This window comes from Mustela putorius, unplaced genomic scaffold, assembly GCF_011764305.1.
Source record: "Mustela putorius furo isolate JIRA1106 unplaced genomic scaffold, ASM1176430v1.1 tig00003845_pilon_pilon_pilon, whole genome shotgun sequence".
In the NCBI taxonomy this organism is placed as follows: Eukaryota; Metazoa; Chordata; class Mammalia; order Carnivora; family Mustelidae; genus Mustela; species Mustela putorius.
Genome location: NW_025421998.1, coordinates 86,731,539 through 86,748,807, shown reverse-complemented (window position 1 = coordinate 86,748,807; position 17,269 = coordinate 86,731,539). Strand labels below are relative to the sequence as shown.

The following is a 17,269-nucleotide window of genomic DNA, read 5'->3' as shown; positions in this document are numbered from 1 at the left end:
AAAGGGAGGAGGTAGAAGGACAAGCAGGGGACTGAGGATCGGGCCCTCCCACTACATATTAAATGACAACAGAAGGACTGTCATTTGACCCAAACGTGCCCCCAGGAGGCTGCTCCTTCACAGTGCCGCTCATTGCTGGAGCGACTGGGTTCCTTATTATGAAGATTGTGTGGGCAGGAAGGGGTTGGCTCTGCTGGGGGCAGCAGTGACAGGGCCTGGGGTCAGAGAGCCATTGGGGAACCAAATGCCAACTGAGGGAGAGGCTGAGGGCCAAGGATCTGAGAGCAGTGGGCTCCCAGCAGGCTTCCTCCAGCATCCTGTATTTGGCACCTTTCCAAACCTGTTGACCTTTTTTTTCCGGCTAGAAAATTCTAGCTAGAGATTTCACACTTGTCTAAGGAAGGGAACCTTCATTCCTGTTTCCATTTATTTTCTTGCTAAGGGAAGGGAAGGGAATGGACACTATCACTCTATCATGGGTGTAAATTAAGCCCTTGGGCTGGGGTGTGGGAGCTGCGGCTCTTGCGGACTCTTTGGGAGGCTGTTGTGGGTGGGGGTCCCCCAAAGCCAGAACAACCCGAGGCCCCTCTGCTGCAGGGTTAGCTTTGCTCCCTTGGATCTGGCTCGGTGCAATGGGCCAGAACCTGAGCTGAAAAAGTGCATCCCACTCGAGCCTTCCTTATTATGAGAAACAAAATGGGCTCAGGGAGGGTGACTGAGGCCCACCTGACACGTGAGTGCCCCCACATCCTCGGGGGGCAGGCTGTGGAACCTGACAATGGCCGGCTCTCCCAAGGCACCCCACAATTTAGATCTAGGCTACTACCAAGCCAGTGAGAACAAAGGTGGGAAGAGCCTCAAGAGAGAAACTTCGGCGGCCGGTGTTTTGTTGTCCAGTCAACACCACCACCACCCCACCACCCTGCCCGGCCCCGGGTGTTATAATTCATTCGCCTATGTGTCTCTGCCACACGCGCCATTGGAGGGACCCTCGCGGCATCACTGGGGGTCTGGGTTCCGAACCTGAGGCCTAAATGCCTTACTCTCACTTTTCCTCAATTTAGCCCAAGAAGAAACTTGGTGATCTCTCACCGCATCACCCTATTTCCAGAAACACCATTTTACAGATGGAGGAACTAAGGCATTAAGGGAGAAGGCCCACAGGACTGTGACCCTTTGAGAAGGCCATTCCCAGCTTCTGTAGCATCCTTGCCGCGGTGATGCAGAGAAAGGAGGCTTTTATGAGGGACTTTGGCTGACACGTGAACCGTGCACCACCGTGGGCTAAGGAGATCCCGTTTCTTCCCCCGCCCGAGAGAGGAGAGGGGGGTCTGGGGAGGAGGCGCTGGTCAGGGTGAAGCCACACATCGTGGTTTCGCGTACGGCTGCCAGGCTAGGGGTCCAGGCAGAGGACGGCCGGGCTGAGGGGAATGCGGCAGGAAGAGCTGCAGCGAGCCTCCTTTCCAGACGACAGTCAGTCAGCCAGGCCAGCCTTCAGCCCGTTCTCCCCGGGCCACACGCATGCCAAGTCCAGCTGGGGCATCTGACCCCAGATTCCCGGCCAGCCTGTGTCTTTAAATGAGACACTGGAAAGTTTACGATTCTGGCCTCCCAGCTCAGGCTGCTCTTGAGAATGTTGTGTTTTTAAAGCCTCACAGCCAGACTTGGAGTAAAGAGAGTCATTGCTTAGCGACTCCCCCACCCGGAGCACAGTGCCTAGAATATAAAGGGCCGCTGCGATGTAATAATAGAGTTCCATCTTGGGCTGCCTGGGCGCGCTGGAGCTCTGGCTCAGCTCTGCTGGGAACACGGCAGACTTGGCCAGGGAAAGGTGGTTCTGTCCCTGGGAGGCTCCCTCAAGGCCAAGGACAGGGAGGACTGGGGGAGGGGAAACCATAGATGGGGGCCTCAGGGGTCCAGGGACAACCTAATCTCTGAATGGGGGCGGCTCACAGACTCACCCTCCTGCAGAGGCTTCTTCTAGGCTGGTTCCAAAGGCTCTGTCCATGGTAATCACGGTTCCCCAGCCCCCTTTAATAAACAGGGAAATGAGGATTAAGAGAGAGCCTTGAGCAGCTGAGCTTGGTGCTGAATTTCCTGGGGACCAGGGCTGGTTGCCTGGAGGCACAGGGACTCTACGTCTGTGCCTGACTCCCCAGGACTCCCTCTTCCCCGTGCCTTATGCCCTTCTTCAGCCCTTCCCCAGCCACCAATGTCACATTTCTCATTGCTCCAAAGAACAGAAGCAGAGCAGAGGGAAAGCAGGCTCACGACCTGGGCTCACTCCCTGCCCTAGCTTTTGCTGCATTCTGGTTTTGTGCTGGGCTATGGCCACACTGACCTTTCGAAGTCCCCCATGCCCATATGACTGTCCCGTGACAGTGCTGTGACCTTCTCTTGGGATGGCAGTTGCTTTGGCTTGATTTTCCCCTCCTAGCCGTGGTGATGGATTGCACCGTGACATCCCCGCCCTCAGGCACTTTTCCTCTTATGAATGTGGCACTCATTTCTGCAACAGCCGTGAGGAGAAGGGGCAGCAGGGAACCCTGGGTGGCTGTGCACCCATCACAGCCTTTGGGGGCAGCCACTGCATGACCAGACCACAGATGTCACATGCAAATCATAATTCCTCAGAAAAATAAAGTAACAGTTCATGCCTCCCACTTCTAGAAACCAGGAGTCTAATGTGAGAAAAGCAGGCAGGAAAAAAATACTGGTTACTTACTGAGGATGTTCTTCTGAGCGCATAGATTACAAACTAGAGTAGGAATCTAAAAAAGGCATTTGTCGGTTTTGCTAATTTGGATGTCTAGTGTTTCTTGAATTAAATAGGAAGGAGACCCGGGCTGTGTTCTCCAGTCCCCCTCCCTGCCCTCAGCTGCACACATGTAGCACCTCCCTAGCCCTCAAACTTTGGAAGGACCACGGAGTAACGTGAAGAATTTTCTGCCTTGGTCATCTCTTACCCGTCTAGGCACAGCTGCTTGCAGTCTGGCTTTGGGAACAAGGAGGGGGTGGCTGGCACCTAAAGGGGATGCCCTCTAGGGGCAGCCTCATGTACTACAAGGATCAGAGCTCCCAGCCCAGTGCCCAGCCTGGGCTGTGAATCCCAGCTGTGATAATGCTGGCTAGCTAGTTCTGCCTGTGTTAGCGTGTTGCCAACTGCTGTCACACACATACCCACCATTTCAGAACCTTGTTCCAGTAATGGTTTCTCTCTTGCCTTCGTGTGTGGGTTCTTCCATCTCTGGGCTCCATCCTCCTATAGAGCCTCAGAATCTTCTTTAACCCACTGGTGAAATGCTCTGTAGGGAAGTCCTATCTATTTCCTACCTGCTTTGATGTACAGATAAATCCAGGACATTTCTTCACTCTTCACAGGGCCACACCTGGATACTGCATGAAAATGTAGAGGCTGGGAAAGGTGGGCCATAGTTGTGGCCACCTCTTACCAACAGCTTCACACCATCAGGTGCATGGATGGGGAAGCACCCATTTTTGGTGATTCATTAGCTTCCTGTCCTCCAGCCTTGCCTGGACAAAAGATGAATCATGTCTAGTGTGGCACTGAAGAGGAGGCTAGGGGAAATTAGTTTCCTAGCAGGGGTTGGCCAATGGAGCTCTGCAGAGCTTACCAGTGACGGGAGAGGACCTCAAAGGGGGACAGCTGGAGGGTCCTATAGGAGACTGTTAGTCACCAGAGGGCAGGTCTTCTTCTTCTTCTTTTTCAAAGATTTATTTATTTATTAGAGAGAGAGAGAAAGAGAGAGAGAATGAGCATGGGGGTGAGCCCCATGTGGAGCCCAATCCCATGACCCTGAGATCATGACCTGAGCAGAAATCAAGAGTCCGATGCTTAACCAACTGAGCCACCCAGGTGCCCCAAGGGGGTACTGTCTTCTGCTTGGTACTGCCTTCTGCTTTAGTGTCTGAACCCCTTGCAGCCAGCTCGGAACCCCTTGCATGGTACTTGCTCAATCAACATTCATTGGCTAGATAAAAGAATACATGCTGATTCTAGCAACTGTGTCTTCTACCTCATCTAAGTTTTCCTCAATGCGAGTTTGCTCCCTGTCCTCAACAAGGTCTGTGCTGATTTTCTCTGCTGAGTAAGTGATCAAAGACTAATTTGGGGACTCAAGGCAACTTGCTATGATATTCCAGTGGGTAGACTGAAAGCTTTCATTGTAGATCCTGGATAAAAGAGACAGTTTCCCTGATGCACTTGAAGTCATGCTTGAAGCAGACAAAACTGAGTATTTTATTTTATTTTATTTTTTTTTTTAAGATTTTATTTATTTATTTGACAGAGAGAAATCACAAGTAGATGGAGAGGCAGGCAGAGAGAGCGAGAGGGAAGCAGGCTCCCTGCTGAGCAGAGAGCCCGATGCGGGCCTCGATCCCAGGACCCTGAGATCATGACCTGAGCCGAAGGCAGCGGCTTAACCCACTGAGCCACCCAGGCGCCCAAAACTGAGTATTTTAAGTAGTTGGAAGCACTGGATCAGAGCAGAGCAAAACCAGCATTTTGAGTTTGGTCACTGTTGGCACAAAGGGCACAGCACCCAGGTTTGCTCTGACTTCCGCTGTAGATGGTCCCAGATGCCATTGCAGACACATGGCAGGGGAGTGGTCATTCATTCGTTCATCAATCTCTCACTTATTCATCCATTCATTCATGTGTTCTCAAACATTTATTACGTACCTATTATCAGGTATTACATACCTATTATTACATACCTATGTAGCAGGCTCTGATATTGGAAGCGGAGAGAATCATGGTAAAAGATAAATTTCTGGCTTCTAGAAGCTCACATTTTAGGGAGGGGACAGCATCAGTGGACAAATACAGCACAGTTTGTACAGTGTGAGATTCTGGGGGGCACTGGTTCATCTACTACTATATCACAGGGGCATCCTACACCAGTATGTCTACTACCACATCACAGGGGCATCCCACACAAGTATGTAGAAGCCACAAATGGCTTCTTTGGAGATGTGATCCTAGGTGAGGCAGAGTTGAGGGGTGGGGATCCCAGGGAGTGTAAACCACCTATCCAGAAGACACAGAGGCTAGGACAGTCACCATGGGGTCTCACCATGGGACCTGCCAGTGCTGCTCTCAAAGCAAACACCCAGCAGACAGAGGAGCACTGTGTTGGATTCTGAAAGTCAGCACACAAATAGACATACAAACACCATCACACACCCAAATCTTAACCTGAAAAAAAGTGCCACTGTTTGCAGAATTCTAGGTTATCTCTGTGGCCAGCAGGACGTGGAGAACTCTTTGGCATGCTTCCTTTCCCCTGTGAAAGGATAGTCTATTAGAGAGGAAGGGGGAAGAGACACTTTAGTCTTTTGGCTGGAAGTCTGGATTTTTCTGTGTACGGGTTAGGATTCTTTCTTTAACAAATTCCAGAACCCACACTGGCTTATGCAGAAGGGGAATTTTTGGCTCATGTAACTGGAAAGTGTAAGCATAGAGCTGGTTTCAGCACACTTGATCTAGACATCTGTGTGATGTCACCAGGATCTGGGATCCAGTAATTTCCATTCTCTTGCTCAGCTCTGCTCTCCTCAGTGCTTTGGGCTCATTCTCTTCAGGCTCCCCTCCCCACTTCCCACCCCCATGGTTATAAGATGGTGCTCACAGTTCTCAGGTGAATGCTTCTCCAAGGTCACATCCAATGGAAGACCTAGAACTTTTTCCTCAGCACTCTCATCCAAAGCCTGTGGCCTCTCGAGATTCTGACCTTACCAGATATCCATCCCTGAACCAATCACTGGAACATTACCCCCCGCCCCCACCCCTCCAGCAGCTCTGTCCTGATTGGTTTGGACCCAAGTCATGTGCTCTCCCTTGAAGCAGGAGTAGACGCCATTTGCTCAGAAGCTTTTGGGCTGAGAGAGGGTGAAGAGATGGATCCCTAGAGGGTAAATGAACGGTGCCAGAATTAAAAGGGTCCCCTATCTCTAACAGTGTCTTTCAAAGATTTTCTTGATCATGACTATATTAGTCAGTGTTCTCCAAAGAAACAGAAACTCTGTGTGTGTGTGTGTGTGTGTGTGTGTGTGTGTGTATAGAGAAAGAGATTGCCTTTAAGGAATTATATTATACAATTGTGGAGGCTCCAAGTCTAAAACCTGTAAGAGGGACTCAGAGGAGAGCCATGTAGGCCCACAGACTGCAGACTCAGCAGAAAGCCTTTGGCTTTCTGCTGGCAGAATTCCTTCTTTCTCAGGGAGGTCAGTCTTCAGCTCTTTAGATGGCTACTTTATGTGGGGGGCAGGGGACTCTTTCACCCCAAGTCCACTGATTTAAATATTAATTTCATCTGAAAACATCCTCATGGAGACATCCAGAATAATGTTTTCCCACATATCTGGGCACCATTGGCCAGCCAAGTTGACATATAAAATTAACCATCACGGGGCGCCTGGGTGGCTCAGTGGGTTAAGCCGCTGCCTTCAGCTCAGGTCATAATCTCAGGGTCCTGGGATCAAGTCCCGCATCGGGCTCTCTGCTCAGCAGGGGGCCTGCTTCCCTCTCTCTCTCTACCTGCCTCTCCATCTACTTGTGATTTCTCTCTGTCAAATAAATACATAAAATCTTTAAAAAATAGAAAAAAAAATAAAATTAACCATCACAATGGCTAACGTTAAGAAATACATTTACGTCACACTCAACGCATACACATATATGGCTCAAATAAAAGTCACGCTAAATCGTCATTATCCTTCCTCAATGTGACATAGTCTTATTTTTCCTCTATTTTATTTCATAAAAAAGCATGTGGGACCCACTCAGTTGGTTTCTGGATTCACGGTATGTTGTAGAGATGGTCTTTTGAAACACCATCCCAGATTAAGTCTTCAGAATGCTCTATCATCCCATAGCAAAAGTCTAAGTCCCAGCATGACTTTGCGCTACCTCAGCCTGCACCTGTACCTGTTTGTGCCTCAGTTTCCTTATTTGTAAAAGAGACACACTTACAAATATTTCTTCTACCTAACAGGGTTGTCATGAATACTAAAATCAGAACAAGGTGATGTATTTGAAAACGTCTTGTAAACTCTAAAGTAATTTCATGAGGTAATTGCCATTTTAAACTAGTCTATAATAACTTTCTTCTCTACCACTCAGGGATCTGAGAGGCTGGTGCTATTTCATGAAAATGAGTTTGAGCTCTTCAACACTTGCCACATAAAACAAAGACAGCCCCAATTTCTTTAATCAAAATGATGATCGGCTTCTAAAAATGAGTCCCAACTCCCCCGAGATCATTCAGAATTAAAATCTGATTTCAAAGAAGGGAAAAGTGTGGTATGTTTGGGTTCAAATGCTGAGACTTTCAGTTCTCCAGCCTTCTGCCTCTTGCCCACTCCGCTAGTTCAGCGAGGTCTTTGGGCTGATCTTGAGGTGACTCAGTCACGTCACTTGCCTTCAAGGATCAGAGATGGTGCTACCTCCAATACTTTTAAAACCTAATTGATGCCCCCAGAGAAGACGTCATAGGCAGGACCTAGAATTGGGAGCAGGGTTTCCTAACTCGGGTCACCACCTTATATAAGGACAGATGTTCTGGAATGGAGCTGCCCAGGCAGGCCAGCTCGCGGGGAGAGCTGCCTCAGGCAGCCCTGAGGGGCAGAGGGCCGGCAACTCTGCCCACTTGTGAATCTTAGAGCTGGGAGCAGGGGGCGTTTCAGTTGGGTCACACCCAGCCCAGACAAGCTGGAGCCCACACCCTTGCTTGTTCTTTTCTTTTCCATTTCTCTGTTACCGTGTTTCCTAATCAGTCCTTCCGTATTGTGTAAAATATGAGGGTGGTTATTCCCATCACATGTTATTGTTTTCTGTGGGTGCCCCCTTCTCCGGGCGCAGTAATTTCACCATCCCCAGATGAGGGTGATAAGTGTTTGAGATGCATAACTGTGTCTCATTTCACTGTCTAATAGAAGATGGAGAAAGAGCCCCGGCACCTTTCTGCTCAGTAAATTCATAATTACAGGCTTCCTTGCCTGGCTTCTTATGAACTGGAGAACTGTTTATTGGTGTGTGGGTCTGTGAGTATGTACAGTTAGGGTGGGGGCGTGGCAGGCACACTCCCCCCCGCCCCAACCCCCGGTGCCTGGCAGGTTCCTATACAGGGACTGCAGCAGGTTCCCTCCAGAGAGCGGGTGGCTGAGCCCTGGGCAGCACCTGCCTGTCTGGAAAGAGGATTACCAGCCCTGCTGGAATTTGGTTGTTGGCAGCAATGTTCTGAGAGCTCTGTTAGCCAGAAGAACATATGGCATCCAAAGAGCATGCTCCCCTAGACAAAGGCCAGGGAGCAGGTGCTGAAATGGGTTCAGACAAAGTCGGAGGACAGGCTGCAGGTGGTGGAAAGAGCACTGGACAGGGAGTCCAGAGACCCGAGCTTCACACCGCCCCTTTCTTCAACTCACTACGTGACCTTCTGCACATCATTTAACTTCCCTGGATCACAGGTTCCTTGTCTTTAAAATCACGGATTGGAACTCTTTACCTGGATTGTCTCTTCGTGATGAAAGACTTCTAGATTCTTCTCTGATACTTGGATTGGCACAGGCAGCTCAAGATGAGCCATCCCGAGTCCTCATCTCTTCAGCTGAGATGGTGCCCTCAGGTACCGTCTTGTTATCATAATCCCAACCCTGTTCATCTCATTTCAGTCTTGTCAACAAGAACAACTATCGTTTGCTAAGTACTTGCTGCTCGCCTGTCCTGAGGCCCTGGGCCAGGTGCTTTCCCTCAGGAACACTTTGAGAGGTGAATCGTGGTGCCCGCGGGATGGATATTATCTGCCGGGTTGTGCTCTGTGGGTCCCGGGGGCTTGACTTCCTCCTACAGAGCTGTCCCGGGGTTTTTCTCTTTGGGGACCTACATGAATTGAAAAGGGCTTCTGTGTGCTCTGTATTCTGGACTCTAGAATTGTGTGTCTCTAGAAAGACTATGGATTTTGTGGTTTGATACAGACCTGGGTTTCAACCCCAACCCTGCCGCTTATTATCCCAATCCAGAGCTAAGGCTCCTCATCAGGGAAGCAGGTGAAACCACTACGAGCCCAACGCCTGGCTGTGCTGATCAGGCAAGGGGGTCACACGCAGGCTCATACGTGGGGCCTGGTAGGGCAGATGACATTCCTCCGCGCCTCTCTCTGCCCAGGAGAAAACAGGTCTTGAGTCTCGGCTGTATGTCGGGTGTGAGCTTGGCTCTGTGGATTCACCAGCGAACACGACAGGCCTCCCTGCTCCCCACGGAGCCTACGGCCCTCAGCCCCAAACTCCAGTGCTCCTGCAGAGGCTGAATCAGTGGAAGGACGGGGACCCCTCTCCGGGGGCCTGTGCTCTTTTCCCGCAAGTGCCCCTTCTCAATACCCTGCAGTTTACAGTCTCCAGCTGGCACGGATGTCCTGACGAGGCTCGGGGCTTCTCTTTCAGCCCTGTCTCCTACCCGACCCTGTGCTCCAGACAGACTGTCCCTGGTGTGCGCCATCTGACAGGCTTTTGCGACTCCGAACCCTTCCCAAGGAGGCCCTTTTCTTCCGGCTCCACGTGTCCCCGCTCAGTTCACAGCCATCCCACAGCCTTCTCCTTGCTCCCTCATCCCAGGCTGGAAGTCAGCGTTCCTCATGGGAACATTCTACCATCTGTCACATAGCAGCCCGCTGTCCGCGTAAGTCGGGTTCTGGTGGCATCTACCTGAGCGGACCCCCGAGTTCTCAGAGGGTCCCTGCAGCCTTGGCTGTCCTGGGACCCCACAGCATTTTGCAAGTTCCGACTGTGCCCCGTGCCAACATCTGTCACGTGGGGGAGTGAACGCAGGCCCCAGGCCGGCACGACTGTTCTGGGCTGTGGCTAGGCAACCAGTCTCCCTCCTCTGGTGTGCCTTTCTGTCGGGATTTCAGCAGACGTCGAGTCTTGGCTTTCTCCTTTCTTCTCTCGGCCTTCATGGAAATGTGCACTCTACCTGTGGTTGGGGTGGGGGTGGTTTCTCTTGCTCTGTGGTCTACCTCTTCCTGCCACCTGGTTATCGAGGATGTGGGGGGAAATGAGAGAAATTCAGCAAAGCTGAGATGCCCCCAAATAAGATGTCGGTCATTCCTGCCCTTAGTTCTCTCAAACTGGAAGAACTAGGAAGCCATCCTCTTGAATAGAAACGAATGAGACTCTTAGGACCGAGCACTGTTTTGTCTCAAGGGGAGTTATTCATTCATTCATTCATTCATTCATTCATTCACTCAGTCATTCATGGGGCAACTTATTAAACCGTTTGTTCTCTCCCTGTAATGAAAACCTCTCACAAGAGGCCCCAGTAGGAGAGGCAGCCAAGGTCTGCCTCATTAAAATGACATCAGGGCTCAGAGCTGGGCAGTGTACCCAGAGGACCCAGTCACCACAGAGGGATCCAGGATCAGCCTCGTGCACCACTTGGCAGTGGGCAGGTGCAAAGGAGAAGCGTAGGTGTAGACCCAGAGGGCTGGGGCTGTAAGAGACAGCCCCCAGGAAAGGGCTTTCTGAACTATTGTGCTGTGCGGTAACACAGCTGGCATCTGTCCCCACCGCACCAGGCTGGGGTGAACGGAGATGGGTTAGCGGTGAAGAATGAGAACTTACTATCGACTTGTACACCCGGGTTTGAATCCACCTCTCCCCCTATACAAGCGCTGCAAGTTGTCTAACTTCCTTAAGCTGCAGGCTGGGGACAGCCATACTGCTGACTTCAGAGGACTGGGTGCCAGCAGGAGATGCCACATGCAAATCAGGTTATTTGTGCGAAGGTTAATATAGGAAATCTTCACAAAGAGTTCCTAAAGGTGTGGCTCCTTAAAAGGCAGAGCCCCGTTACTTCCTCTGGGACCAAGTGGTAGGGGCCGGAAGTGGTTCACAGAACCTGGAGACAGAGGTGGCCTGGGGAAGCATGCCTAGGGTCACTGAGACCTGGGGGTGAGGGTGGCAGCCGTGAGGGCAGCCCACCCCCATCCTCCTGTCCCCTCCCCTCCCCTCCCCTCCCCTCCCCTCCGGCTTTCTGCTGACCCTCCCGGCTCTGTGGACCACACCAGGCCTGAGGGCAGGCAGCCCGTGCACAAAAAGTCCACCCAGGTCAGCCTCCCAGGTACAGAGAAGGGCAGGTCGCGGGTCTGGAGGGGCAGCTGGAAGAGTCCCCAGCACTGAAGGGTTGGTACGCTGGAACGAGACGGTCTCTGGAAGGTGCTGGACAGTGATTGTTCCAAAGCCAGGCATCAGGTAGCGAGTGATTATTGTCCTCACCATGATCATGGTTATTACCATTATTGTTATTGTCGAGGTTGCCCTCCTGCCGCCCAGACCTGGCTGTCCCCTGCACGCGTGGCGGCGGAGTCCCTAGGCCTTCCACATCTCTGTGGCAGTTCTCTGTCTCCGCACGAGCAGAGGGCTTTCCGGGTCCAGCCACACCAGCTGTGGGGGGAAACTGAGCCGCTATCATTGTGGTCCAGTATCACATCCTTGCCTTCCCCCGCAGGGAGCCTCTCCTCCTGAGTCCTGGCCCTCCGAGGGGACCCTTGTGCCGAGTGCTGCCGTGCCGCAAGGACCTGTTTCTGAAATGAAAGCCATGCCTTGGAACTGGACTTGCCTTCTCTCCCATCTCTTGATGGTGGGGATGGGCTCCTCCACTCTGCTCCCCCGGCAACCCCCGCCACCGTCCCCGAAGCGGTCTTTTGTCACATTCCGTGGGGAACCAGCCGAGGGTTTCAACCACCTGGTGGTGGACGAGAGGACAGGGCACATTTACTTGGGGGCCGTCAACCGGATCTACAAACTCTCCAGTGACCTGAAGGTCTTGGTGACCCACCAGACAGGGCCAGATGAGGACAACCCCAAGTGTTACCCACCCCGCATCGTCCAGACGTGTAACGAGCCACTGACCACCACCAACAATGTCAACAAGATGCTCCTGATAGACTACAAGGAGAACAGGCTCATCGCCTGTGGGAGCCTTTACCAAGGCATCTGCAAGCTTCTCAGGCTTGAGGACCTCTTCAAGCTGGGGGAGCCCTTCCACAAGAAGGAACACTACCTGTCGGGAGTCAACGAGAGCGGCTCCGTCTTTGGAGTGATCGTCTCCTACAGCAACCTGGACGACAAGCTCTTCATCGCCACGGCGGTGGACGGGAAGCCGGAGTACTTCCCTACCATCTCCAGCCGGAAGCTGACCAAGAACTCGGAGGCAGACGGCATGTTCGCTTATGTCTTCCACGATGAATTTGTGGCCTCGATGATTAAGATCCCTTCGGATACCTTCACCGTCATCCCCGACTTTGATATCTACTACGTCTATGGCTTCAGCAGTGGCAATTTTGTCTACTTTTTGACCCTCCAGCCTGAGATGGTGTCTCCACCAGGCTCCACCACCAAGGAACAGGTCTATACCTCCAAGCTCGTGAGGCTCTGCAAGGAGGACACGGCCTTCAACTCCTACGTGGAGGTGCCCATCGGCTGTGAGCGCGGCGGGGTAGAGTACCGCCTGCTGCAGGCTGCCTACCTGTCCAAAGCCGGCGCCGTGCTCGCCCGGACCCTCGGAGTCCGTCCGGAGGATGACCTCCTTTTCACTGTCTTCTCCAAGGGCCAGAAGCGGAAAATGAAATCCCTGGACGAGTCTGCCCTGTGCATCTTTATCTTGAAGCAGATCAACGATCGCATTAAGGAGCGGCTGCAATCCTGCTATCGTGGGGAGGGTACGCTGGACCTAGCCTGGCTCAAGGTGAAGGACATTCCCTGCAGCAGCGCGGTGAGTCAGGGGAGGGCCCGTGGGCTGGAAGGGCAGGGTGTGGCAGGGGGACTCTAGCCTGTGGCTTCCATGGGGTGGGAATCACCCATCCCAGTACGCGAGGGAGACAAGCACATCCCATCTCTGGGTCTCATTGGACTCAGAACAGGGCCGGCTCAAATGCGTTGTGTTGCGTCTCTGACGCTGAGCTTATCAGGGTTGGAGGTAGAGCTGAAAGGTATATTTCCCATCTGGGCACTTTATTCCATGTTGGCGTGTGGTTATAGGGGAACATGCTTGGGATAAGCAGGGATTCTGTTATATAGTTATATGCACCAGACATTGTTAAGGCCAGATTATCGTGTCCTCTGGTACGAGACATGGACCCATCTTTCCTACTGACTGTGCCTGTAAATCACTTCCCTGGGAGCTTGGAATGAAACCATTAGGGGGAATAATGGAGCTGGGCATTCTGTATTTGGCGTAGATCTACAACTTCAAGAGCATTATGATCAAGTGCCTTGAGTATCTTTAGGAAAGGGCAAAATGGGAGCAGAAGTGGGGTGGGAGTCCAGTGCATATAGGGGCGGATGCGGAACTTACTGAGAAGACTGCATTTCTGAAGCATTTTCTGTGTGCTCCGTTCCCAGCAAGAGACATGCCAAGCAGCCTTGAAACAGTGCTGGGTGACAGAAATGCTGAAGGAAACCGGAAAGAGGCGGGGAAGGGAGGGTGGGTTTAGGAGGCCTTCCCAGGGCCTTGCTGGGCAGCCACAGGTGCAGCAGATCGTGGCCCGGCTTGCTGTGGCCGGACTTCTGTTCATCTTGAAAATGATTCCAGGAACTTAGAGGCTCGCTTATGAGCATCTTCTATACCCGTGTCCCCCTCCTTTCCCCGTTTATCATTCACTTAAGAAATCACGAACCTCATTTGAGAAAAATCTATCCTGTGATCTTAATGTAGACAGAAGAAAGGAGAATTCACACACAGGTAGAAGTATGTGATTCTTGAAGGCCTGTCCAACTTTGGTGGAATGCCACGTTGGAAAAATGTATCTTTTTTTTTTTTTTTTAAAGATTTTATTTATTTATTTGACAAACAGAGATCACAAGTAGGCAGAGAGGCAGGCAAAGGTGGGGGGAAGCAGGTTCCCTGCTGAGCAGAGAGCCCGATGCGGGGCTTGATCCCAGGACCCTGAAACCATGACCTGAGCCGACGGTAGAGGTTTAACCCAATGAGCCAGCCAGGCGCCCTGGGAAAATGTATCTTGATTGACTTTAAGAGTCTAAGTTTCCCTTCATGAAGTATAGCTACTTGCCAAACACATCTCAGAGGACACTGGCTCCCGGGCAGCTTGTGGGGAGGTCATTCCTCTGGGCACTGGGACTCCGGGGTGGGGGGTGAGGAAGGGGAGATGGAGGAGAAGGAAGGGACTCAGCAACGCTGGTCTTCAGGGTCTTAACATTTAGGCTCCGGCTGTTTTCCAGTGGTGAGTTTTCCAGGTGCCTGGGCTGAAACTAAAAGATGCCATTTCTTTTTGGAGATCCCAAGAAGCCAGAGACCCCTAGTGTCAGAGAGGATGGGAGAAGCACCAAGGGCCAGAGAGGAAGCCATCAGTTGACAGTCTTGGCCAGGCCAGAGACCAGAGGGGACTCCAGTGCAGCTGCTGAGCCCTAGCGGGTGTCATATGTTTGGGAACCTTTGGTTTGGGGCAGTGACGGATCCACTCAGTAGAATCAAGGAGACAGGTTTCTGAACTTGGGGGCCATGGACTTCTCCCAAATGCAGGGTCTAAAGGACAGGCCTGGCACTATGCTCTGTGTGTGTATGATACACATGCGAGCATAGCTCCCTGGGAGGGATACATTAGGAAGCTGGCATGGGGAGGGCCCCTAGAGACCCTCTGGACGGTACCTTCATTCTCAGGTCTGGCAAGGGAAATGAAATTACCCAAGGTCACTAATTTTGGGAAAAAAACGGCAGACATAGCAATTGAGGAACCTCTCCCTTGCTTCTTGAGGGAAATCCCACTTGCACACATACGTGCACACACATGCACAGGCACACACCTACCCACGCATGTATGCACACACACAGTAAATACTCCTGCTAGCACACACACACACACACACACACGCACGCACTTCCTAAGTTCAAAAATGCAAGTCTACGCTGTGTGCTTATGAACCAGCTAGTTCTTTTGCGATCAGATGGGTTGGCTATTTTTTTTTTTCTGTCGTTGCTTTTCTGTTGGAAACTTGCTCAAATTCTGTCTTTTCAGGTGAGGCTTTTGGGAGTAGAATCAGCTGCAGGGATCAGCCTGGCTGCCCACGGGCAGGTGTTTGTCCCGCCCTTGCTCCCTGCCACAATACAAAAAGCAAAGTTCATCATGGAAGTCTGCAGAGCTGCAGGTCCTAAGGCTGCATGGTGGCCTTGGAGAGAACAGAGGGATGACAGCTTTGCAAGACAGGCTAATGCCAGGCCTGGGAGTCATGGAACCAGATAACAAGCTTTTGATTTTTCTTTGGGCTTTAATTAGCCCTTTCAAGCTGAAGGCAAGTTCAGGGCTGAGAGCAGAAAGGAAGCCAGAAACTCCACACTGGGCTGGGCTGTGTCCCCAGCCAGTATAAAAGGCCACGCCGGCTTGTAATGTCAAGTATCAGTTTCCTTTGATTTGGCCGACACTTGGATGGCTTTGCTCTGGTGCTCAGGTGCTCGGCCACAATTCATTTGGCCCCAGCTCAGACCACACATGCCCCCCCTCCTCCCCACTCGCCATCAGCCAGGCTAGAGTCCTGGGCCTCCCCGGGAGGAACCCTCATGGGTGCACCGTTTGCAAACCCAGCTTTTCCTCCACCCACTCATGTGGCCTTTTCCCTTGAAGCAAGGATCGACAAGTTGAATCTAGAATTCTCTTTGGCCTCTGAGTCCAAGATTCCCTGGAGGCCTGTGAAGTAGGACAGATTCTCAGGTGGCCTCCGTCCCGCGGCATTCCTTCCGTAAGACAGTGGAGGAGGGAAGCTTGGGCCCAGGAATTTGACTTTAAGACCTGTGTTTTGTAGGCTAGGTGTTCCCTGTGGGTTTTATCATAATTACAACCCAAAAAGTTTGAAAAGGTATGATTAGTGGTTCATTTTTTAAATTGAGATATAACTGACATATGACATTATATTGGTTTCAGATGTATAACGTAACAATCTGATATTTGTACGTATTGCAACGTGATCACCGTCCTAAGTCTGGTTAGCCACACATAGTTACAAATTTCTTGTGATGAGAGTTTCTAAGATCTATGCCCTTAGCAACTTTCAAGTATACAACACAGTATCTTAACCATGTAGTCACCACGCAGGACATCACATCCCCAGGACTTAGTTATTTTATGGCTGGAAGTTTGCACTTCTTGACCAGTGATTCGGTTTTACCGTGTTCCTGTTGTCTTCATTCCCTAAGGATAGGACGCCCATCTCGTGGTGTCCTTCTGGGTCTCCCAGCCCCTGCCATTGCTTGGGATCCCCGTTCCTTCTCCTGGACTCCGGCCTCCAGCCCTCAGAGCAGGCAACACTATAAGCCCTGGCTCCCGACCCCCCACAAGGTCCCAGCTGCCCCTCTGGCTGTGTTCAAGGAAGAGGGGGTGGCATGGGAAGAGAACACAGGTGTGACTTGGGCTGCCACGCCGGGGAGCGTTTGTGGAGCCACGTGGTGGGCCACGGCCTGATGACCATACAGGACAAGTGTCGTACCACGAGGCTGGAATCTTGGTCTGCAGCCCCCAGAGAGCTTCCTGTTGTTTTTGTTCCAGGTAAATCATGGAAGACTGGCAGAGCCCACATCAGAGATCAGGGATGGCGGCCCGGAGTGGCCTCCTCTTGGGATTGGGTCGCTGTATATGTAAATGCTTAGCAAGCACGAACCTCTGAGTGGGTGTTGGGCGTAGAGGATGGAGAAGCAGCCCGGATGTTTTCTGGTGCTTGTGGGAGATGGCAGTGGATTTCATCTTTGCCTTCTGGCCATTCTTTACCTGCGTCCTGACTTTCCCAGCTTGAATAGAAAGAGATATCCAAGGACAACTGTGTCTGAAAATTACCTACAGGTCTCAGGAGGGCATGGGCAGAAAGAGGGTCCTAGAGGCATCAGCCAGGGGTCCTATTCTGTCTTTGAATCAGGGGATTAAAGGCCAGCCTGAGGCCCTTTGCTTGTGCACATCCAGGAGGGTTAACGCTAATGATAGAATCTCTGTTTCTGCTGCTCAGCATTGTCTCTGGTCCCTTTTGAAGGCTGTCACCCAGGCTTCATAAAGTGTCTGTCTGCAGAGCACAAGATGATGGGCATGAGGAACCCATTGCCTATGGCTTCTGTCATGTGCCAGGGCCCTGAGCCGACCAAGGGGACAGCTCCCAGCCTTTTCTTGGAGCCCTGACGGTCCTGATCCAGAGTGGGGCAGCCAGGCTGGAGAGTGTGCTCTTGTGGGCCAAGACTCTTGGGCTCTACATGGTGGCC

General features: G+C 51.8%; 1 protein-coding gene across 2 annotated transcripts in view; it reads left to right on the top strand.

Annotated features, from left to right (window-relative positions):
* PLXNA4 (plexin A4) overlaps positions 1–17,269 on the top strand; it is a 416,899-nt gene that overhangs the window by 52,457 nt on the left and 347,173 nt on the right. For both annotated transcript variants that reach the window (XM_045062995.1, XM_045062996.1), the window contains exon 2: positions 11,525–12,790. In XM_045062995.1, the coding sequence (XP_044918930.1) occupies positions 11,606–12,790 (1,185 nt within the window). In that variant the 5' untranslated portion in view covers positions 11,525–11,605. The remainder of the gene's footprint in view (positions 1–11,524; positions 12,791–17,269) is intronic.